At 39.2% G+C, this 24,555-nt stretch overlaps 1 protein-coding gene across 1 annotated transcript in view; it reads left to right on the top strand.

Annotated features, from left to right (window-relative positions):
- Positions 1 to 9,368: 9,368 nt before the first annotated feature.
- OBI1 (ORC ubiquitin ligase 1) overlaps positions 9,369 to 24,555 on the top strand; it is a 37,825-nt gene continuing 22,638 nt past the window's right edge. Inside the window, exons 1-3 of the mRNA XM_008527579.2 lie at positions 9,369 to 9,552; positions 20,426 to 20,561; positions 22,730 to 22,821. Coding sequence (XP_008525801.2) covers positions 9,481 to 9,552; positions 20,426 to 20,561; positions 22,730 to 22,821 — 300 coding nt within the window. The 5' untranslated portion in view covers positions 9,369 to 9,480. The remainder of the gene's footprint in view (positions 9,553 to 20,425; positions 20,562 to 22,729; positions 22,822 to 24,555) is intronic.

Genomic DNA, 24,555 nt, shown 5'->3' with positions numbered 1-24,555 from the left:
CATCAGAGTTGTCCTTCATTGACCTTAAATGGCCCAGCCTTTACACCCCTCCCTCCATCAGCTACCTGATGTTGGCCAGCCTAGGAAGGATATGACCTTGGTTGACACAGTCCTCTATAGCTGAGGCAAACCGAAAGAGCTGAGAGCCAAAGGATGTCTTCTGGCAATACTCTCAACAGCTGAGGCAACAAGATCCCCAGAAAGGGAGAACAGAGTGGTTTATCTTTGTGCCTATCACACATGTAGCCCTAAGAAAGGGCTAGCCTCTGCTGTATGTACAGACACAGACACCACACAGAGGCTCAGACAAAGTGAGCATTTAGAAGGAAGAGCTGTTGTAGTGGTGAGGATGGGCTAAGATTTGCAGCTATAAATGCTGTTCCAAAATTTCAGTGGCTTATAATAACAAAGACGTTTCTAGCTCACGTTTCAAACACATGGCCTGAGGCTCTGCTCTACAGTATCTTCACTGTATCTTCACTGACCCAGGCTTAGAAAGAAGCTGCGACTGAAAGACTTCCCTTGGCAAAAGGAAAAGAGGCGTGAGGAAGCAAGCACAGGTTTTTACAGCTTTAGTGTGGAAGAGATCTATGTTACTTTTGCTCACATTTCATTGGCCAAAGAAAGTCATCTGATCAAGGCCAACTTCAATGGGACTCTAAAATATAATCTTCTCCCAGAAAAGGGAGGGGAGGCCAATTTTGGTGTAAAGTAATATGATTTTACCACAGTTACATTAATCTCAAGGAACACTCTAGAAAGACTGAGAACAATTCCACAAATCCACCACTTAAGTTCATGAAGTGCAGAAATGATGTGTGTTATCATTAAAAAGTCTGTAACTGCAGAAAGGGAGATAGATATTTGTGGGAGGCATTAAGGATAGCAGCCATGAGAGCTGTGGCTGGACACAGTAGGCCCTCAATCCATTTCTGTGAAATTGAATTGAATTTAGGTTTTCATGTGGGTTTCCTCTGAATTTGGTTCATTATAAAGATAATCTAGGTAGCACATACTAAAATATATGACAAAATGATGCATGCTTTGAAGGACTTTTCTTAATGTTGAAACTTTTATGGTTATAAAAGTAATATTTTTTATTGTTTAAGAAAAGCACACATAAGAAAAAAATCATAAGAAAGAAAAGAGTTTAATTAAGTATAAGTAGGAAAACATATAAATAAATATAAATAGGGGGAAAAAAGTGTCTTAGTCAGCTCAGGTTGCCGTAACAAAATACCACAGACCGGGTGGTTTACAACAGAAATATATTTTCTCACTGTTCTGAGACCAGAAGTCCCAGATCAGAAGGCCAGATCTGGTCAGGGTCCGGTGAGAGTTAGTTCTTTTCCCGGCTTGCAGACAGACAGCCTCTGTCTTACTATATCCCCACATGGAGTGTGTGTGTGTGTGTGTGGAGAGAGACAGAGAGAGAGAGAGTCAGAGATAGAGACAGAGACAGAGACAGAGATAGAGATAAAGGTAGAGAGAGAGAGAAAGAGATCCTCTTCTTACGAGGCCACAGTCCTGCAGGATTAAGGATCCAACTTTATGACCTCATTTAATCTTAACTGCCTCCTAAAGACCCCATCTCCAGATTCAGTCACATTGAGGGTTTGTGCTTCAACATATGAATTTTGGGGAGACACACTTCAGACTATAGCAAGAAGTATAAACAAAATAAAAATAAATCATATCCCCTAAAGGTACTATATCAGGAGAGACTAGGTTTATGCTATGGTAACACATTTTAATCACTTATAATAATAAAGGTTTAGTTCTCTTTCAGGCTATTTGCCAATTACGAGTCAACCGAGGGCTCTGCTCCATGTTGCTTCACTCTGGAACTGAAACTAATGGAGAGGGAACCATCTTAATTGTTGCTGGTCACCACAGCACAGGGAAAAAGAGCTCAAACCTCAACAAGCAAGGAAATGCTCCAGCCAAGAAGTAACCATATTACTTCTACTTGCATCTTATTTGCCCAACTAGACCCCGAGCCCCACCACAGACAAGGAGGCCAGGGAGGGCAGATCAACCATGTGCTCAGGAGGCAGGGAACTGGACAGCATCGTAAACAGTATTCACGGCCACTCTTACCAACTGAATTGTGTCTCCCCAAAATTCCTATGTTGAAGTCCTAACCCCCATTACCTCAGAATATGACCTTCTTCAGAAATAAGGTGATCACAGATGTAATTAATTAAGATGAGGTCATACTGAAGTAGGGCAGGCCCCTAATCTGACTGTCATCCTTATAAAAAAAGAAAATTTGGACACAGACATGCACACAGGGAGAACACCATGTGAGGGCAGAGATCAGAGTGATGCTTCAACAAGCCAAGGAATGCTAAAGATTACCAGAAAAGCAGCAAAAGCTAGCGGAGAATCGTGGAACAGATTCTTCCTCGCAGCCCTCAGAGGGAACCAACCCTGTTGACACCTTGATCTCAGACTCCTAGCCCCTAGAACTGTGAGCCAATAAATTGAAGCCCCCTAGTTTGTGGTACTTTTTTATGGCAGCCCTTGCAAACAAACACAGCTCTCACAGGAATACTTGTTCACTGCAGAAACTTCCAGTTACACTGTTAATTTATGGTGAATTAGAGTGCCTATTTGCTCACACCCTTGCCCCAGTGGATATCTTCTCTAGTCACAAAAGTTAAACTCTAATAAAACAGCCATGCCTTCATTATTAGAAGTCACGCCGAGGACTGAGAGGACTCTGGATAAGAGTTCTCAGATAACTATGATTTGATCATTAAATTACCACAACCTCACAATGGTTTTGTGTATGTGATAGTTCTAAAGTGATCACATAATTTCGTGCCTTCCTTAATGGCAATCAGATCCAGCTACTTGGAAGGAGTCCACTGGCCTTGTGGAGGCCACTTCAAGTTCTGGGACTAGAAGGACAGCACTCTCTAAGGCAGGGAAATGAAGATAGTGGAAGCAGTTGGCGGAGTAAGAGTGAAGGAAAGCTGCTTTTATGCTACAATCCCCCAGCTGTTTTGGAGAAAATATCCTTCATTATCTTTCTGCGATATGGATGCACCTGCCCCTCTAAGTTGAACTGAAATGCTGTATAGCAGAAAAGGCCATTGTCCTAGCTTACCCCACAGAGCTCCCACCCATGGCCGTGCTACTCTGGGCAGATCCTGCTATTTCTTGCAAAGAAATATAAATTTGTATGATGGTTTGAAAACATCATTCTTAAGTAAGAATACATACACATACACATATACCACTTGTTCTTTCTAATCCTAAGAACAACAGCTCAAATAAATTAATACTCTAAAATGGTGATATGGAAATAGAGATAGAAAGAGATAGAGCATTGCCAATCATTTAGCAATTGCCAATCATTTAGCCATTATCTGCTGAGACCCACTGTGCATTCAGCACTGTGTCACATATGAATAATACAGGATTCCCTATGCTCAGGGACCTTCAATCCAGTTAGGAAGAGATTTTTCAAAAATGTAGAGCCCAATAGAAGTTATATGCCTCTGTGCACGGCTGAGTTACATGCTCTCCCTCTCTACTTCCGCAGGAATTAACTCACTATGTAATTAGTGGCTTATTAATATATTTGCCTTCCTGCATTTAGACTGTAACCTTCATGAAGAGAGGGCTAGACCTGTCTTTCAACTTTTTAGCTTTAGCATTTGTCACAGTGTTTGACCCATAGTAGATGTTAAATAAGAGTTTGTAGAGTAAATGCATGAGGTACAAAATTGGTTGATATAGCTACGTGGTAACGAATTTGAAAGGGAAGGGGATCATGAGGAGGCTAGAGCAGACAGGAAAAGCATCATGAAAGAGATGAAACTTGAGACTTGGTCATAACGAATCATGTGCGGGGTGGGGAGAAAGAAAATTCCCAGATCAAAGAGTTGAGGATGGTGATGTGGGGAAATGAAGCCATATCTTAAATAACACTTGTAATAAATGATTCAGCTGCTAAAACAGTGACTGAGAGTGTTGAGTGTGTAAAAGAGGTGTTGATGCTTTACCTAAAAGAAGTAAAGCAACTTGGCAAGACTCCCACCAGCTGCTGAGGACTTCATAGCTAAGTGCAGAATGCCTTTGTGGGAGAGGTGCCCTCAGATAGAAGGCTATTATTTATGGAGTTTCAGTACATAGGATAAAAACAGGGGCCTGGCTTTGAGTTCCTACGGGAGGATCTCCCATTGGAAGGTCTGCTCACACCTAAACTAAGGGCAGGAAGGAAGGAATGTGCTTTGTCGGGCAACTTAAGGACAAAAACTGTCAGGATCTCAGAGCTGGGTTCCCTATTCTGCTACTTTAGCAAATCCCATAACCTCTCCATCTTTGTGCTTCCTGTTACACTGATATTCTGGGAGGTAATATTTCCTTCATTTATTCTATAGCATTCCACAAACATTTGTGATGTACCACCTAATCTTGGGTGGAACTAAAATATTTTTTAAAAAATTACCTAATTTAAAACAATCACCCAATTTGCAACATTTTACAATACTTCAAGTTATAACTTGCTGTATCACAATGCCCAGGGCTAAGGAACAATAAGAACATCCAGAAGAGAAATTACTGTAGAAATAGGCATTTTGTGGTGGGGTAGAAAAGTTGGGCTCAGTAGTTGCATTTATAAAGCGGCTCATTAATAGTACAGTGGCTGGCACATCATTGGTAAGCAATAAAATATTTGTTGAATGAACAAATGCAGGTAGGGACCCTGTCTGTCGGATTCACAGCTGTATACCCAGCCCTTAGACTGGTGTCTGGCACATAAAAAAACATTTAGGGGTCGGCCCTGTGGCTGAGTGGTTGGATTTGCACGCTCTGCCTCCACAGCCCGGGGTTTTGCTAGTTCGGATCCTGGGCGCGGACCTACCACCGCTCGTCAGGCCATGCTGAGGTGGCATACCACATGCCACAGCTGGAAGGACCCACAACTAAAGTGTACAGCTATGCACTGGGGGGCTTTGAGAGAAGATGGAAAAAAAAATTTAAATGTTGGTGGAATAGCGAATAACTAATTAAATGTATTTATTCTGCAATCACTTATATTGTGATTATACACAAATGTGATGCGCAGATTCAGTATTAAAACCTCAACTGCTGCTCAAGAGGCCCGGATTTGGTTCCAAGCCAGTGCAGTGAAACTTTTCCACTAGAATGTAAGCTCCATGAGACAAAACTTTGTCTGAGTTAGTTGTTTCTTAATGTTTTTAATAAAAATACATTAGATGAATGAATGCTAACTTCCAGCAGTCTATTCGGGAAAAAACCCACAAAACACTGTGAAAGAAAAACCCAAGTTCCTCTGCTGTAGTAACAAGTATCTTTCATGCCACCATTTTGAGACATGTTAGCTCAGAATTCCTAGCCTGTGAGAAGATGGTACCATGCCTGATGTCCATGCAGCTGGGCCAGCACCTCTGATTAATTTTTAATCCAACTTTTATGAGTTTTCTCAGTGTTAACCATAATCCAAGTAGGGGGTGTATAAATTTAAAGCAACAACAACAAAAAGATTGTCTTTCAGGAATGAAAAATAAATGTAATCTGAAATCAATATTTATGAAGTTGTGATTAATTGACTGATGACCAAATGATTACAAAACGTCTGTCTGAAACATCTACTCAAATTTATTAGCTTTGACCAAAAAAATTAAAAAACAATCTGAACTGGGTCAATGAAAGAATAATGCATTCCTAATCAATTTTTAATAGCACTTAAGATTTTGTATTTTTTTAAACTTGCTTTTAAATAATTTATCATAAAAATGAATCTGATTTAAACAAGGGGTAAAAGGTGTTCCATTGCTATTTGATGGTTTTCTTAGCAAAGAAATTCAATTATGACTGACTTTTTATTACTGAACTACTTTATTAATAATAATACATCTTGCACTTACACGAAGGCATTGGGCCAACAATCTCAGAGTCCAAGTGAGACTGAGGATTTAGCTCCAATTCTACCACTACCTGGTAGTTTCCTTATCTAGGCCTCAATTTCCTCATCTGTGACAGAAAAGGCCTGCATAAAAAGCTCTAAGATCCTTTCTAGCTCTAAAAGTTCATAATTCTAAGGATTTAGGAGGTTTCAGCCCATCCCAGGAGCTATATCTGATAGAACTCCTCAGATCACAGGATTTCCCATAAGGCTACTAAGAAGTTGAGAAAGAAATTAAGCAGAAAGTCAAGGAGCTACGCAATCTTTGTTTTCCTATTAGAGTAAGTGGCATCATTATTTAATCATTTTGGCCAAATGACATCTATTTAGAACATGATTTGTCGAAAAAGGAAATCCCCTTCGTAGAGTAGAGGGAAGAGAGAATTTCTGGGCTTAAACTGTTTGCATTATTAAAAGCAAAGCCTGGGAATTGGCCTGGAATCAACCTGGACCAAGTGAGAGTCCTAATCAGCCTGTATTGCTAACAATTTTATCTAGATGTGTATTTGTGTGTGTGTAGGTACTTATCCACAAAGCATTAGTGAGCAAAGAAGGTACGTTTATGGTATGATCCTATTTGTGCTTATGCACGCAGTAATATATGAATTAAAATGTTTAAGGATATGCTCTAGAATGTTAATAGTGATGACCACACAGGGTAGAGAGACAAGGCATAAGTAGAAAGCAACCTTTGCTTATTATTTTATAAATTTATAAATAGCTTAATTTTAAGATAAGCCTTCTTATTTTTACAAGTAGCAAAAAAGCAATACAGTCTTCCATTTTGAAGTGAAAAACAAGTAAAGACAATGTTTAAAACAGCCTGGGGGGGCTGGCCCTGTGGCCGAGTGGTTAAGTTCGCGCGCTCCGCTGCAGGCAGCCCAGTGTTTCATTGGTTTGAATCCTGGGCGCGGACATGGCACTCCTCATCAAACCATGCAGAGGCAGCATCCCACATGCCACAACTAAAAGGACACACAACGAAGAACATACAACTATGTACTGGGGGGCTTTGGGGAGAAAACGGAAAAAATAAAATCTTTAAAAAACAAAAAAAAACAGCCTGGGTCTGTAATAAAGGTAGTTTGCAGCTAAAGAAAATATTACAGTTTGTGGAATAGTTACTTAGTACCAGACAGCAGAAAAATCAGATACAATCCCCGACCTCAAGAAACAGAGTCTGTTGTGGGGGCAAACACATAAACAACCAACTATAATGCAAAGTGATCAGCACAGAAATAGCTATATGGACACCACATTAAAACAGCACTGAGAAGCTGTGACAGTGAAAGTAAATGTGGAAAGAGATGTTGGAAACAGTCTAGATTTTAACATTCTACTTAAAACGTATGTTATAATTGTTAAAATTTATCTTTGTGACTGAGTATTAATGCCAGTCACCAGGATGACTAAGAAGAAGTGAACCTGCCCTAGTAGCAACGAAAAAGTCTGTCTTTTTTGAAGAAGAAGATTGGCCCTGAGCTAACACCTCTTGCTAATCTTCCTCTTTTTGCTTGAGGAAGATTGTCACTGAGTTAACACCTGTGCCAATCTCCCTCTATTTTGTATGTGGGATCCCGCCACAGCATGGCTTAATGAGCAGTGTGTAGGTCCACACCCGGGATCCGAACTCAGCACCTCTGGACACCAAAGTGGAGTGCTCAAACTTAACCACTACACCACCCAGCTGCCCAGGAAAAGTCTTTTTTTAAAAAAATTTGTTTTCAACATCTTCCTGCTGCACTGTTTCCAGGGATGGATGTGAAAGGCAGAATATTCTCAGATTTACATCCCACCCAATGGGTGGGAATGACAGGCCCTAAAATACTACCTTAGGTATAAGTAAGGTCAGAACAATGTGAGAACAGGAAGAACAGAGCAAAGTGGGGAAAAGGTGAACTTCAGTGACAGTGCATCATGATCTAGAGCTTTCTCATTCTGAAGCCTGAGATCTACAACCAGGAACGTGAAAGATGCATTAGCAAAACATGTGAATTCTAGACTCCATAGAAATATGGTTTCAAACAGCCAGGAAATAGCCAAACCAGAAGACTTTTATGCCAGACATTGTGAAAAAATGGCCATTAAGCAAACAATCAATACGATTATTTTGCCCAGTTCTCCAATTCTAAGCATATGATGTTCTCCAATACCTAGGAAAGTAAGTTACTGAGCTGTTTGGAAGAATTTTCAGTCACCTGTGAGTTGATTTTGAACTGGTCTTGGGCTTCTTCAAGTGAATTACTAGCTGCTCCAATATCATTATTGTCTGTTCCTTTTATATACATGATAGTAAGCATACACGGACCTCATTTAATACGCACACACACACACACACAAACACATTTTACCAGGGAGAAAGCTAAGAAGCAGAGAGATTAAATTGTCTGAAGCCAGTAGAGCCAGGAAGGCGTTCCAGGTGAGATTTCTACCTTCGCACTCCAGGTCCAGAACCCCTTTCTTTTAACCATGAGGCTGCTTCTTGTGATTATATTGCCTCTTTTTCCAAAAGATTAGTAACAGTAATTCCATTGGTTTTGTTACTAAATCTCCCTACTCACAGAATATATTTGTTTGCGTAAATGGATCATATTGGCTCTTCCTCTCTTAAAGTGAGCTGCGGTTAAATTCCAAAGCTGTTATATTCAAGATTCATTTAGGAACTTTTAGAGTTTTTCTTTTCATTGGTAGGAAATGCTAACTTATAAACTCACTGACTCTCCTTCAGAGTTCAACAGCACAGTAGTACGTTTCATATCCAGCATGCACCTGAAAGGAAGGCTTTAAACCCTGGTGCAACCGCTTTCTGGGGTGTGGATGGCTCGCACTATTTGCACCCTTGTCACTTGCGGATGTAAATCACAGTCAGTAGCGCTGACCCTTAAGTCTCTTTTAGATAAAAACCACAGAAGGACCAGCAGTGAAACCGTGTCGTCAGGGAAAGCTGCGATTAAATGTATCCCAAACGTCTCGGAAACAGATAAACAGTCAATCACTGTTTGTTGTTTTTAAGTGACTTACATCATTTAATAATGGGAAGAGAGCTGAGAGCAGCAGAGTGTTGCTTTGAAAAATTAAAATGTATCGATAACGCCTTTTCTCTTCCTGTTTTGACGGCGTCGTATGTTTGCAGACTGTGTAGGGTTTAATCTGTAGGCGGAAAACTATTCAGCAATCCCACCCTCCCGGAAAGATTCATGGATTTAAGATAGCCTTTCCGCATCTTTCTTTTCTCGCTCCACTATTACTCTTTTTCATTTAAACTTTCAAGATCCTCGATGCCTGTAGTAAACTGCCTTCCTTCCCATTCTCAGGAATCGTTCAGCTCCCGAACAGGGGAAAGTTTTTTAAAAAATGAAAGGAAGGAAGGAGCGTAAAACCCTCGGCGACCGCGCGTTTCAAAAGCGCGTTTTCGTTTCCTTTCCCGGCGGGCTGTGGCCCTGCAGGGCTGCCGTAGCCGGCCGCGCGCGGCCCCAGTCGCAGCGAGGAGCCCCGGTCGGCGGGACTTCCGTGTTGGCGGGATTCTGAACGCTGCCATGGCTCAGACCGTGCAGAACGTTACATTGTCGCTCACTCTGCCCATCACGTGCCACATTTGCTTGGGGAAGGTAATGGGTGATTCCGGGCACGGCTACGAAAAGGGGTCGGGTGTGAAGTCGCCCGCCGGAGCCAAGGGCGGTCTCGCTGTGTGGCGGGGACGGGGCGTGAGGGGCCGAGATGGGTGAAGACGCTACCCCGCATTCTCCTCAGGCGCCGGGAGGCAGCGGCCAGGGGGACGGAGGGAGCGCGCCGTGATGAATGGGTCCTCTGTGAGCCTTTTGAAGGAGGAGGACAGCAGCCTGGGGGCTGAAGGGAGGGCGGCGAGGCGACTTTGCCACCGCCGGCGGCCGCGCCCGGCCGACTCCGGGCCTGGTCTAAAATGAATCGCAGCGCTGTTCAGGCCCCTGTGCAACCCCGTGCGGCGTGTGGTGAAGCCGGTTAAAGCACGTTTCCTGGGAGCCTCGCCTAAGGCTCCTCCGTCCCCTGAACAACTCGAGTGTCACGTTCTTGGGCCTGCAGTGCCAGTTGGGGAGCCTTTTCTGTTTCCAAGATCCTTTCCTTTGCTGCACCCGGCTTCCAGAGTGGCCTTTGCTCTGGGTTCCAAATTTGAAAAATAAGTAGTACGTGCCCCTGAGTGGTGTTTACAATGAGAGGCATGGTCTGTGATTCCAGGAATGGATCAGTTACGAGACAGAATACCCTCTTTGTGATGCAAGAGGTGCCTAACATGTACGTGAAACAGGGTGGAGAAAGTAGTTCAGGATTAGAAACAGAGTCTTGAATGTTCTAATATATTCGTCTCTTTCATTTCCGTCTGTGCCTCCCATTCGGTTTGTAAAAGAGCATTTCTTTACCGCCTAGATCAAGAAGGGAGAAGATACTGTGAATAATCAGATTTTTTCCCCCGCCCTGAATTGTTTTTACGTTTGTAGGGGTGTTTGTGTGTGTTTACTCCCACGTGCAGACTGAAACTACAGCCACAGGCTTAAAACTGAGCAGTATAAACTTTCTAGAGCAGACATTGAGTGTCAGCCACTACAATCGTGTGCCTTAGGTGTTTGGGGTTGTGTGAATTTCTTGAGTTCAAGCAGTAGTAGGAAGTCAGGCTTGGAAGTAACTGATAACTCTTATGTCCGTCAGAATGAAATGCCAAGGAAATAGCAAATGTGCTGTGAGACTATAAAGGGGATGGCTTGATCAATTCTGACTGGAGAGAGCAAGGATGCCCTGGTGGAGGGTGTGTTTGAGCTAGAATTTGCTACTACTGCCTACATACATAGCTGGGAGGACGAAGAGATGATGTTTCCCTTTGCTACAGTCTGCAGTTGGCTCCTGACATGAAGTTCCCATAAGTATGTATTAAATTCTGGGTGGATTTCCTCTCAACAGTAGCCTTTAAGGCTGATAAAAATATCCTTAGGAAATAATTTTCACTTGGTCTTAGTTGTACACATTATATCTAGTTTCCATTAGTTAATAGGCTGTCTTTTGCAATTGTGTCGAAAATGTGTTGTCCGTGGTTGGTTTCCCATACCTATACTTTTTGTTTTTAACCAAAATGATACCTAATAGGATAGTGTGCAGATTACAGAATGCTTTTGTATGCATTTAATTATTTCATTTACCCCCCTTGTCAGTGCTGTGAGATGGATAGGGCTGGTTTCCCCATTTTTTAAATAAGAAAACTAAGGCTTAGAGTCACTGGCGTTTGAACCCCTCTAGTTAACCATGTGTGTCTTCAGTAGATTACTTCCTAGAAACTCATTTGAGCTAATCCATGACAAAAGAGGCATTTTATTCTGACGGACATCAAGAGTTAGCAGTTACTTCCAAGCCTGACTTCCATCACCTTGACAGATAGCACCTCTAGCCACCTCTGAGATCTGCCTTAAGATTCTTCCTTCCTAACCCCCTTCCAGATCATCATTCTTCTGCTGGCCTCACCATTTGTCTCAAAAATCTCACCATTAGTAATCTTCTCTTTTGATTGTTCAACAGGATTAGGGGTCATTATCCCTGGAAAGTCATTGTACGAAATATATATATATATATATATATATATATATATATATATATATATATATATATATAAACGTTTTATATATCTGTAAAACCTTTAAAAAGCTAGGAGTAGGGGAGACCTTAAATCTGAAGAGAGAAGATAGATGCTGTTTGGGATGGCGATGGGGTAGAATGGAGAGGAAAGAAGTAGTGGACCTAGCCTAAGTATGCACATGGTCGGTGCTTTGTCTTTTGAATACAGATGTACTTAAAATTGGAAAGTTTTGCATTTACTACCTCTGTCTCTACCTCAGTCTCAGAAATGGATTCTGTCTGCCCAATAATGTTTAGCTATCGTGCCAGTATTGTAGTAAGAGCTCTACATGGCCTGAAGAAGTTAGGTGCACATCCTGTGGGAAGATTTATGTATAACGTATTCTTGCCTATTCCTCTTTAATTTTTTCCAATGCCTTGGACTAGTGGGCCAGCAAACAGAATATGGGAATGATCTAGCCCAGGATATCTGTTATGTGACATATTGGTACTGCCACCAGAATGCTACAGATCAGTTTATCTCTAGACAATTCCAGTCATTTATCGCATCAATTAGGAGTCAAGCTATGAAACCAAATTGTTGTTGCATCTAATGTACTTTTGTTGACTGTGTCTGTGTTTTGCCATGAGTGACAGCCAAATGTGGCCCACAGTTAGTTTTATTAAAGGATAAAGGAGGTTCTCGAGAGAAGTGCCAAGCAATTAGACTTCTAATGCTGTTTAACATTAATATATCATATTCAGTTATTCCTTAGTTGAGTGTGAGTACAGTTAGAGGTACCACACTTTAAGATAAATATAGAGTATTTTGAAATCATTTCAAAGGGAGTTGAAATTGAGGTTGGAATGTAGGTGGAATGGGATAGTGTTGGAATGAATGGACATGATTGTGAATCTTTAAATAAAATATTTTTCATTTGTAAGAGAATCAAGCTTTTGTAACTCTGCAATATTAAGATTTGTACTTAATATAAGAGGAAGCTTTCTGGCTGAAATAATCAGAAATAAAACCAGCTTCCTTAGGATGTGGGGTTTCTGTCTCTTGAAGTGTCCAGGAGTAGGGTGGACTGTTTCCCTCTAGGAATACTATGGGGAGGGTCTCTTCTTTCAAGGAGGACTTCTTGCTTTCCTTTCCACCCATATTGTTGATTAAAAATGTTTGAAAGATTAGGGTAGGAACAAAGCCTTATGTAACTTAGAATCCTCACTCTAGTTTGACTAAATTCATTAATCATTGTTCATTGAGGGCTCTTGATTGGCCAGCAAGTTATCCACCTCAGTCTGTTGAGTCCTCATTTGAATCCTGATTGCCTCTTAGTGCCCGGGAGTGGATTTAAGAACCAGCCTTGTACAGAATTGTCACAAGTAATTTGCTTTGAAAAAAGCCATATGGAGTACAAGCTTTACATTTTTCTCTCTTTTCCACATTAAAATAAGTTTGAAGAATGCAGACATTTTCAGAAAAGTATAACAGTGTTGTGTTTTTACATACTTAGTGTATAATAAAAAAATTAACTCAAAAAAGTGTTGATAGTTTTTAATACTTTTCAAAGTTGGTATGTAATAGCTGACATATTTACTTCACAAATAAGATTCCAGTTTATCCTTAAAGCCTTCTAGTAGTGATAAAGGTGGAGGAGGGGAGGTGTATTATCTCTCCTTTTCCCTAGACAGGAATAGGGACCTAGACCAATAGGCATTAAGTAACTTATTTCTTAGGATCATACAGTTTTAAAGTTCTAGGACCTAAATTCTAGCCCAGTGCCAAAGATTTCTTAAAACATAGCAAGAGCAATCCACGAGTTTTATTTTGAAAAGTTTCCAAATTCCCAAGGTTGACTAGGGGACCCATATTACAGTCATTTCTATACCTCAGCCTTCTTTTTCACAGTCTTTCTAGGTTTTCACTTAGTAAAACCCATAATGTTTTGAGATAGGTGCAAGAAAGAATACTCTTTGAAGAAGAAGGATTAGTTCTAGTCTCTAGCAAAGGTGACAAAAGGGCCGAGAGTTGATTTTAAGTGTAATTGCTAGGCCAGTTGATAAAGTTGATCTGTTGCCTTTTCCCTCCTGTCACCTCCTTCAGTGCCCCTTTTCTGCAGCCCCTACTGATCCCAGTGCCTTGATCCTAACTTTTTGCTTCTTTTAAGCACATATACTCTATTTCTTATTCCGAGATTATTGTTACTAACCCTGCTCTAGAGAGGAAAGAGCTGTTTCTTAGTTGAACGAGCGCTCAGTTTGCTGTTGAATCACGTTGAATGGTAGTTGAGGGGTGACTGCTCCTTATAACCTGAATCATTATTTCCTTGAGTCTTAGCTTCCACAACTGAAAATGAATCTGATACTAACCACATTAGATTGTTAGGGAAGTTCATGTGAATGTCCTAGACCAGTGCTTCTCAAAGGAGTGTGAGTGGATTTCATCTCCCAGGGACATTTGGCAATGTCTGGAGACATTTCTCATTGTCTCCAGGGTGGGTGCTACTCACATCTAGTGGATAAATCCCAGGGCTGCTGCTAGCTGAACGTCCTACAATATCCAGGACAAAGCCCTACAACAAAAGCTTCTTGGATCCAAAATGTTGGTAGTGCTGAAGTTGAGAAACCCTGTCCTAAACCAAGGTATAACTACTAGTAGGTGAGTCTAGGATGATATGGATATTAATGGATAATACCTTTAAACATGACTCCTCCCAGCTACATTTGTGTTTTAAGAAAGGGGTTTTGGTGGTAAAGTCAAGTCTCTTAAAACTGAAACATCTTCAGATAAAGAAATGAAACAATGTAGGATTATTATAGATTATAGGGTTAATCTTTCTGTTCCTAGGATTGTCCCCTCAGCGCAGTCTAGTGAGAACAGCCCATTTTTCATACCTTGTTTTCTCTTCTCTTCCTTCCCCTCCTCCTCCTCACTAGCCTCAGGGGGCGTTACCCTAGGATATCACTTCAACATGCTTACTCCAGATGAGTTTGGAATTGTACGTGTCACTTACCCTTGCTGTTGTCATCTTGCATTTTTATTTCATAACAGTGCTGTTTTATTGCCACATATCTCATTTGAGAGTAAATTGGATATAGAGTCTAATAACCATAGGCAAATTATAACTATTTTTGTATCTTGAGAAGCTCTCATTAAAGAAAATTGTGTGTTTTGATGATGTATATGGCAGGATCTGGATAGAGGAAGATGGGTGGAGAGGAATTGAGGGAGGGCTAGATTCTTTGTATTTTGCTTTTGTAGGTTACAGTCAAATAAACAGCAAGTTATTTGTTTTAGTAGTTCTTTCTCTTTTATAGGTTTCTGTTCTCCTAAGCTAAATTTAAAGCATTGTGTAGAAATCATCACCTGATAAGTACTTGATCCAAAGAAACGAGTTTATCAGCTGTTACAAGAATCCAACACAATGTCAGTGACAATACCAGGTATCGAACAGTGAAAATGAATCTTCTGTGGGTGACATTGTCACAAAAGATGGCTCTTAGTAGACAGAGCCAAGTAGTCTGCTTGTGGTTGTTCTTTATCATTTTGGCAGATTAAATGGAAAGGTTAAACTTTTGCTTTTTCACAATTTGGCAGTAGCTGTTGACCTTTTGCTTCTTGAGATGCTTTTAGGAGCATTATCTCAGCCTTTCATTTTAATACATCAGAATTCACTTTTATTAATCTTAGAGAGTTCCAGACATTGTATCGGGTGCTGTACCAGGTGGATACTAAGATGAGCAGGCCCCTGCCCCTGACCTCAAGGAGCCTGAAATCTAATAGGGAAGGCAGGATGTAAACAGTTTTCTAAGTACAGCACAATGCAGAAAAAAATGAACATTAAATTAATGCATAAGTGGTACTCTTATGAGAATCAAACAAAGACCCAGTTCTAAAAAGGATTAGTGAAGGCCTTTCAGACGAAGTAGCATTTGATTTTCCAAAAGGTGGAAGGCTTTTTATTTTGAGGAAGCTGGAGGCCAGCAGGACATATCAAGCTAAGAAGTGAGAGCATAAACAGGGAGCCTCTACTGTTCATATTCTTTTCAGTGAACATCAAGTAGATCTGTGTGGTTGAAGAGTAAGTTATGTCAAAAACTGAAATAGCAGATCAAGGGAAGTGGCTGTTTAAGAACCAGATTATGTTGTTATTTAAATGCTGTACTTAAAACCATGAAGAGGAAAAAGCCATTGCCATCTCGCAGGAGAGCAGTGAAAGCTGCTGATCCATATTTTAGGGAGTAGCTCTGGCATCAACATGAAAAGCGAACAAAAGTGAACACTTGGAAGGAAAGAAACTTGGGAGATCATGGCAATAGATCAGGGTTAAAAGAATGAGAACTGGAACTCATTATTGAGGTGAAGATGGAAAAGAAGGGATAGATGGTAGGTAAAAGAACATTTAGGAGTAGTTTGCCATATTTCAACTATTCTGGGATGTACTTTTGGTTGCATTATAACACATATGAAATCTGGTTGTATCTTACAACTGATGGCATCTTACAGTTGTAAGTGGCAGCATTTTTCATTCTTTCTTTTTTCTTAGTGGTACATAAATATTGATGCATCTTAAAATCTATGGCTTCTTAGACTTGATATATGATACCAGGATTTAGTGACAGATTGGATGGGGAAGGTAAGTAAAAAGGTTGAGTCAGAGGCAGCTCTGAATATTCTAGCCCAAGTGGTGAGGTAGTAGTGCCATTAACTTAGACAAGAGGGAGTGCAGGAGGAGGAGTGAATGAGTGGAGGAGGCCAAGTTTTGGTTTTGGACATATTAAGGTTAAGGCAGCTATAAGATCCTTATACATAGTTGGCACCTGGGCATATGGACTTAATATTGTTACTTTTTATTTTCCTTTTTTTTGAGGGATTACTATGTGTAAGTCTCTGTGCTTACAATTTTACATTATTAAATCTTAAACAATACCTGAATGAAAAGTGTACTGGGTTAAAAAACAATTTTCAGAGGTGGAAACTGATGCCCACCAGAACTAAAGGGCTTACCCAGGGTCGAACAGCTCAGTAAGTGGCAGAGCTGGAGTTGGCCCCAGGTTTGTCTCTTGAAGCCTAAGCTCTGCCACTTAGGTCCAGTTATAGAGGATTCTCAGAAGTTGACACGTGGAAAAGATGTTAACACTGTGCGATACGTGAGATTAAGAGAGAGAATAGAACTGTCAGATAAGATGGCCCAGGACAAAACAGAGAAAGCAGCTATACTGCCTCAAGTATTTTGACTATAAGCATCTCACTCTCTCATCCTTTTCCCATCACACCCGCTCTCCAGCATTACTTCAGCCTTATCAAGACCCATCCGTTGACTCTGTGACTCTATCACTTTTTCACTGTCATCATTACTATTCACATACTCATTTCCCTTATTAGCTGTGGTCATTTATTTTCATCAGTCATTTGTCTCTCTCTTTCTCCTTGGCAAAACGCCAACTCTGGATAAGCCCAGCTATTCATTTACTTCCTGTTTGAACCTGAGCAGCTAAAAATTGGTAAGAAAAATACACACCTGTGCTAATTGGTCTGTCTTTACACTCAAAACCACAGACGTCAAGTAGGAGATCAACAGTGTTTGGCCATCCTGCTACATGTCCCTAGTAAATTTACTTCCTCACTTTTCAAAATAACTGCTTTATTCTCCTATTTTCTCAAGTTGATATCACCCCCTGCTTCTCATTTTCAGCTGGTAACCTCACCTCATATTTAGTGACGCTACGAGCATTGGAGCAGTTGCAACTTGAGTTCTCTCATCTTTCCATCAACACATCTTCCATCCCCTTTGTATTTGTAGTCACACCCTCAGTCTTCACTTTTGTTCCAATGGAAAACATTGTATGAAGTAATGAAGACATTACTTCTGTGTAAGCCAAAATCTCCCTCTTGTACTTTGGATCTCAATCCCTTCTTGACTTCTTAGGGACTTTGCTATCTATGGCTCTAATTTCTCCCCCTCTTCCTCCATCATTAATATCCCTCTTTACTGTATCATTCCCATTGGCATTCATACCAGGGCCTCATTTTTATGCTCTCCTTTACAGCAAAACATGAAAGAATTGTCTATATTCTCTGTCTTCTTCACCTTTCCTTGTCTGTCAACTTCCAGTCAAGTTTCCACCCGCAATATTGGCTGAAACAGTGCTTTTCAGTAGCAGATTACAAGACTTCCATGCAGTTAAATCCCATACTCACTTCTCTGTCCACATCAAACTCATTCTCTCCTCCATATTTGACGTACTTGGCCACTGTGTCCCTCTTGAAAAACTTTCTTCTCTTGGCTTCTGTGAGACCATACTCTCCTGTCCTCCAGCATAGACCTCTGCTTCTCAGTTTGCTTTGCTGGTTGCTGCTCCTCTTCCTCTTCTTGGTAGAATGAGGATCTCCTCCAGTCCTGTGAATTTCAATACCATTATATAAAGCCAGTGATTCTCAGACCCTGTTTTGTCCACTTAAAAGTCAGCTTGGCGTCACAAATTTAACATAGCCAAAACAGTATTCTTGATTTCCACATGTGAGACTTTCTTTTCCTTCATTTTTATCACATTAGTTAATGATAGCACCAACCACTAAGTTGTTCAGAACTGTGTTTTAGATTGGGGAGGTATTTAACCTTTTGTTGTGGGAGCAATTACATAGAAAATACTGATTGCTTTTAAATGTGCTTCTAATGAGGGCAGCCTATACTGGGTGGGAGAGCATTTTGAATCCCCTTAAATAATGTGCACAATTTTATGTTTTGAGTATTGGCTTTCATCCATTTTCAGATGAGTTCGTGACTTAAAAAAAGAAATTGTCATGCTCTCAAAGTCCAAGAAGGTAACTCTTCTTTCTTTAGCCAGGCGTCTTAGTTGGGGGTTATACATACTTCTTGGAGTACTGCAGAAATGTGGTGTGTGTGCTTGTGTGCTCATGTGCATGTGTTTGGGGGAAGCTACAGGATAGATAACGGCAGTATCTTCCTGGTACTTAGTTTGAGAATTTTTTTGGTCTTAAAACATTTCATGACTTAAAGATTAAATTAAAACACACATGAATATATTATGATCTGGACTTCTGAATCACTTGAATTTTTAGGAAAAAATAGCACCTGCACATGAAGTTCGTGCTTGTCTACCTTTTGAGCCTCTGATCAGGAATACCTCCCAGATAAGCATTCACTCCTTGCTGTTAAGGAAAACTTTAGAAGAAAAGTTTGAGAAGCTGTGCTTCACGGTCTTACTTATTTATTTATTTTGATCAGTCCTGTAAAATCAGTTGAACTGAATGAATTAAAATTGATTTCTCCAAGAGGAAGTGTAAATCCATACTGAATTATCTTCTCTGATTAGTTTTCTTATGTTAGTGTTTGTAATCAAGGGAGCACCTAAATGTTTGGGAAGCCAGACTGAGAGCAGAGAATTCTTTGCAGTGAGATGTAAAATGATTACCTGCCTGTCATGAATTGCCTTATATCTGTGATTTCTTTGAGGGTAGGGACCCCTTTCAAATTAATGAAATTCATGGTATCCTTCTGAGACAGGTATAGAGTAGCACAAGCATTTTCTCTGGAGAAAGTGGTTTGTGGTGGTTCTGTCTCTTCATTCTCCCTCTAATTCCTCTGTTTTCCCTTCATCTTCTGGTCCCTAGTGCAGAAAGACTCTACAATGGTATTGTTATTATTAGAACAGGAAATTATTGAAAATGGCTATAAAGTGTTTTGAGTCCCACAGTAAAAGTACCATGTGAATCAAGTGAAAGCCTAGGCGTTTGTTCTTTATTGTTAAATTTGTGCTATCTGAAGAATATTAAGTTATTATTCCCTCTGGCAAATTACCCAACTTATTGAATGTAAAATGCTGTCTTAACAGCAGTTCCTTCATTCAGCAAACCTTCATTGAGTACCTCCTGTATACTAGGCTGTTTTCTAGACACCAGGGATTTTGGAATAGGTGAGGTGCAGGAAGTTCTTGCTCTCATGGGGCTTCCATTCTAATAGGGGAGATAGACAATAAATAGTGTAAACAAACATGTAATATCAAGTAGAAATCTAAAGCATTTTCTCTCTTCTGTTTTCCCTCTGATAAAACATCTACACGAAATCAAAACACCTAGTTAACCCTGAGCAAGCCACCTAATTTTTTCACACTTTGGTTTCCTCATTTGTAAAGTATATTTATTCTGCTTGCCTCACAGCATTATTTAAAAAAAAAACAAAAAACAGAGAGAAAATGCACGTGAAAGCCCTTTGTAAAATATAGGCTATATAATTGTAAAGTATTACTATTTGTACTTGTTTAAATGGAGTTGAAGTTTTGTGTATTTGGTATATGTCAGTATTTCTGTCAGCATTGTTTGCTGTTTAGATTAGAAACCACTTGGGAGTGGGACTCCTGTCTTTTATGGTTGTTTTAGGTTTCATGCCTCTTTGGTTTGAGGGACTGTCTAGTAAGATGTCAATGCTTAATGGTTGATTGTTGCTCTATAATATAGTGGAATGAATTGAGGGAAAGATTCAAGCGTCAGAGGGATGACTGGACTAAATGTTCTTTAAAGAACCTTCTAATCCTGACATTTTATAATTCTGAAATAGAATAGCTGAAGAACAATTGTTTCAGTCTTAGTAGATCAAAATGCATTTTCTTTTTGGCCATGAATGTGGCTTGGAACAAAATTAATCCATTACAGAGTATGTCAAAAGTTTCAGTCTCTGTGACCAAATATCTCACATGTCTCTGTTATACGTATATAAAAACGATGTGGTAGCAGTAGCAGCATTTTAATAAGTCTTAGATGTCTCTTCTTAGAGCACCGACTGCTGTACTCTAGAGAAGCAATTTGTTTGCTCTAAACTAACTTCTTGGGTTTCTACTTATGATTGTTGCCCTGTACTAAAAGTAATGTTTCTTTTTTCAAAGGTACGCCAACCTGTCATATGCATCAACAACCATGTATTTTGTTCAATTTGTATCGATTTGTGGTTGAAGAATAATAGCCAGTGTCCAGCTTGCAGAGTCCCTATCACTCCTGAAAATCCTTGCAAAGAGATTATTGGTAAGGGCCTATTTTATAAACACAGAGAAATAGATTTGAAACAATCTCTAAATAATGTATATTTGGAGGAAGACTGAAATAGACAGTTTTCATTGATGTTATTTTGCCAATATCATACTGTATAGATTCGTCATTTATATAACCTGTAATTGGAGCGACTGAGGGGCACAAGGCACTATGAGAAGTCTTGGAACCTCATAGAATTACATTCTGGTAGAGGCTGTGCGTGTGGACCAAAATATTAATGGTTTAAAGCAACAGATGCTAAAGGCCAAAAAACGGCTCACAGAGTTCAGGCAAGGAAGTTCAGCTGGGAACATTGAGAAGGGATTCATGAAACAGATGGCCTTTAAGATGGAGATTTAAGGATGGATAACATTTCAACTGGTAAAGATTAGGGAGGGCATTTCACGCAAAGGTAGTAGTATGAACTAAGGTTTAGAGTAGGAAAACACAAAGTATGTTTTTGGAAATGATCAGTAGTCTAGTTTGGGTCTGACTACTGAAATAAGATTGAAAAGGTAGATTGAGATGTTAGTGCAGATATCTTGAGTGACAAACTAAATCAGGGACTTGCTCAATGGGTGAGAAGAAGGGAGAAGTGGGCATGATGGTTGTGAGCAAGGGAGTGGCATAATCCAAAATGTGCTTGAGGAGTCTTACTAGGGTGATGGTATGTAGGTTGGGCTGTAGAGGAGAGACATGGTGTGAGTAGGTCAGGTGAGGTTCTTGCCCAGGTGAGGGAGAATGTGGGTCTGGGTTAAGGGTAAAAAAGAACATTCAGTGCCACGCTAGTGTAGGTAAGAGGGGGCTTAAGACTTTAACTAGAAGATCCTTGAAAAATAAAGCATTTAAAGAACATTTTTAGTGTTTGGTTTTTATTCTGCTCATATAAATTATTTCTCTTAGATTGCAAAAATTAAAATGACTTTTATTTGTTATTGCTTTAGAAAAAATTGAAAGTGAATTAGTCATTAGCTATGTATAGAAAACACTTCTCAGAAAACTTAAGAAGACATTGTAATAGTCCCAAATTAGGAAAAATGGACTTAAGATTTTTACAGTGGAATTGGAAAGTAAGATATATGCCAGAACAAAAGAACTAGTGGGACTTTGGAACTAAGAAATCCAAAGGGCAAGTCAGAGATGCCTCCAAGGTTTCTTTCTTGGGTGACCTGGGTGAAGTCCAATAGAGGAATATTTCTCTGCCATGCTGCATAGTGTAGTGTTAACCTCTCTGCCTCTAGTTTCTTACCTGTACTGAACTTCACCAAGGACTCAAGTCTTTTCTTGCAGAAGATGAGCTCTGATGATTAAAATAATATGAAAGTTTTCCCTCAGCTTCTCTTCTCATTCCTTCTCCTGCCTTCATTCATTCATATCTAAGTGATATTTCATAAATTATGTCAAGTAAAATAGTTCATCCGTCCTTGTATTTGGATAGAACACCCTGAAAAAGAACATCTGTAAAATGCCTTTGCTATCATGATGCTAAGAAGTACAAAGGTATCGACAGCGTAAGTGAAGAGTTCTCAGGAAGAATTCATTTTCAGTGTATTTGTAATGAGTCCTTATGGGCATACAGTTAATGCTGTGATTCATAATCCATTGTTAACTGGATTGTTACAATGAAAATCAGTGAAAAGACACATTAATCTTTTCAGTTGTGTTACCAATAACAAAGTATGTTTGAATGAAGTCATTGGTTATAATATATATCATATATAGTTCATATATATAGATATATATTTGATAATTATATCATATATGAAATATTGATAATATGTTTATGTAACATTGGTTTAATATAAATATAATCAGTGCTATTTTATTGCTATTTGACAATAGTCTAGGATTCAGAATTTGCAGTAGTTCAGATGTGATAATTAATAAAATATAGCCTTTGCCTTATTAAGTTTATTATAATAAGATCCATAAGTAAGTGTTTGATATTTTTACTGCAGGTATTTTTTATGCTGTTGTTTGATATTTATCTTTTCTAAGGATTGAGTTAGAGAAGAAGCCTGGATGGCAGCCCCAAGTGTGTACATAACGGAAAGGGTAGATGTTAAGCTGGAGAACTATAGAAGACAATAAGAAAAGGGTTCATTTTCGATTTAATTCTGCCCAAATCAGGATGAAAAATTAGATTTTTTTTTTCCCTGTAGGAGGAACAAGTGAAAGTGAACCTATGCTAAGCCATACAGTCAGGAAGCACCTCCGGAAAACTAGACTTGAGTTACTCCACAAAGAATATGAGGTAAATGATAATTAAAATTTAAAATGACGACAGCATTGAATTCAAGGTAAAACTGAGCTATCTCAGTCCCTGAACTTTTTAGCGTAAGCATCTAATGAAATCTTATTTTAAATGCCAATTTTGAGAATATCTTATTGGTAAATTTTTCTTTTTCCCTTTCCTGTTTTAAATAGGGGAAAGGAACAGATGGAGCCATTTCCTTTTTTTCCTTCTTTTAATTTAAAATTTGTTCTCAACAGTCATGTCATTTTGTAAGTGTTTGTTCCCTCAAGAAGTTGGGAAATAAAGGAAACTCTCTTGTGAAAGTCAGTCTTCCAACTCCCACAGGGCGTTATGAATGTTCTGGTAACAGTGGCTATAACTTTCATTCTGTTTTTGTTTCTGCCGATAAATTCACTGATAATTACAAGCCTAGTCAGTGTGGTAAAGTAAATATACCTATGTCAACTATCAGCAAAGAGATTTTGGTATGAAATATGCTATTTCCTAATTCTTTTTTTTTGCATCTAAAGCAGTGAGTTTTTTAAAACAAAAATTGTGTGTATTTAAGATGTACAGCTTGATGTTTTGATATACATGCACATAGTGAAATGATTACTTTAGTCAAGATAATTGACATATCTATCTCCTCACATAAGTACGCCTGAAATATACTCTCAGCGAGTTTCCAATATACAGTACAGTCTTATTAACTATAGTCATCACACTATACATTAAATCCCTAGACATATCTATCCTTCATGACTGCAACATCGTGCCCCTTGATCCATCTCCCCTTTTCTTGCACCTCCCCATTTCCTCCACCTCCCCACCCTTGGTAACCATTGTTTAACTTTCTGCTTCTATGTGGTCAACTTTTTTACATTCCAATTTAAGTGAGATCATGCCGTAGTTTTCGTTCTGAGAAGGTGACTTAACAGGGTGATGGGATTTTTCCAAATTAGCTTTATGCTAATGGAATACTTACACTTTTGAATAGTAAACCTTAAGCCCTATTGTCGTTTTATGTTGGCTAAAGGCGGGATATTACTGATCTCTTCTTTTGATACAAAATATCTTTGTTAAACTATATACATGGAAACTACTACAGGAGCTGCCTCAAAAATTTTTTGAAATAAAATAGGGCATAAATAAATGACTGAATCATTCATATATGTGTTTTTTCTGTTTATATTTGTTTATTCACTATTATATTCAAACAAAGTGATTTTCTCATTTTATAATGCTATTTAACTTGGAATGTATTACAGTTCAAAATAGTATATAATACTATATGTTAACTCTAAAATGTACTCTTACATATTTAGTGAATATTTATCATACTTAGGTACTAATCAGATTAATCCTTTATGAGATGACTGGCACATTGAGCTACTTGGAATTTATTTTCTAACAACAGAATTTCTAGTTTAAGATGAAATATTCGTTATAGATGAATAAATGGTATCACAGAAAAGAGTTGTAGCCCAAATGTTTAGTAATTGGATTTAAGATAATAAGCAGTTCCAGATGGGGAAAACTAATACTCGGAATAGTCATGGTGGTAATTAAAGAACCAGAATGTAGAAAGGTTAAAAATGAACTACAGGTATTATTCTGAAATGGAAAGTGGAAGTGGTATATGGTTTCACTCTTCAAGTACAGAAGCAAAAATATAAACATCAAATGAAACTGTAAGAGATCACCTTGATGAACACTGTATTTTTTAATTCCCCTCAGTAAAGCAATTAAACA

This window comes from Equus przewalskii, chromosome 16 (assembly GCF_037783145.1).
Source record: "Equus przewalskii isolate Varuska chromosome 16, EquPr2, whole genome shotgun sequence".
Lineage (NCBI taxonomy): Eukaryota > Metazoa > Chordata > Mammalia > Perissodactyla > Equidae > Equus > Equus przewalskii.
Note: the sequence above shows the minus strand (reverse complement) of the source record. Positions and strands in the feature narration are given on the sequence as shown.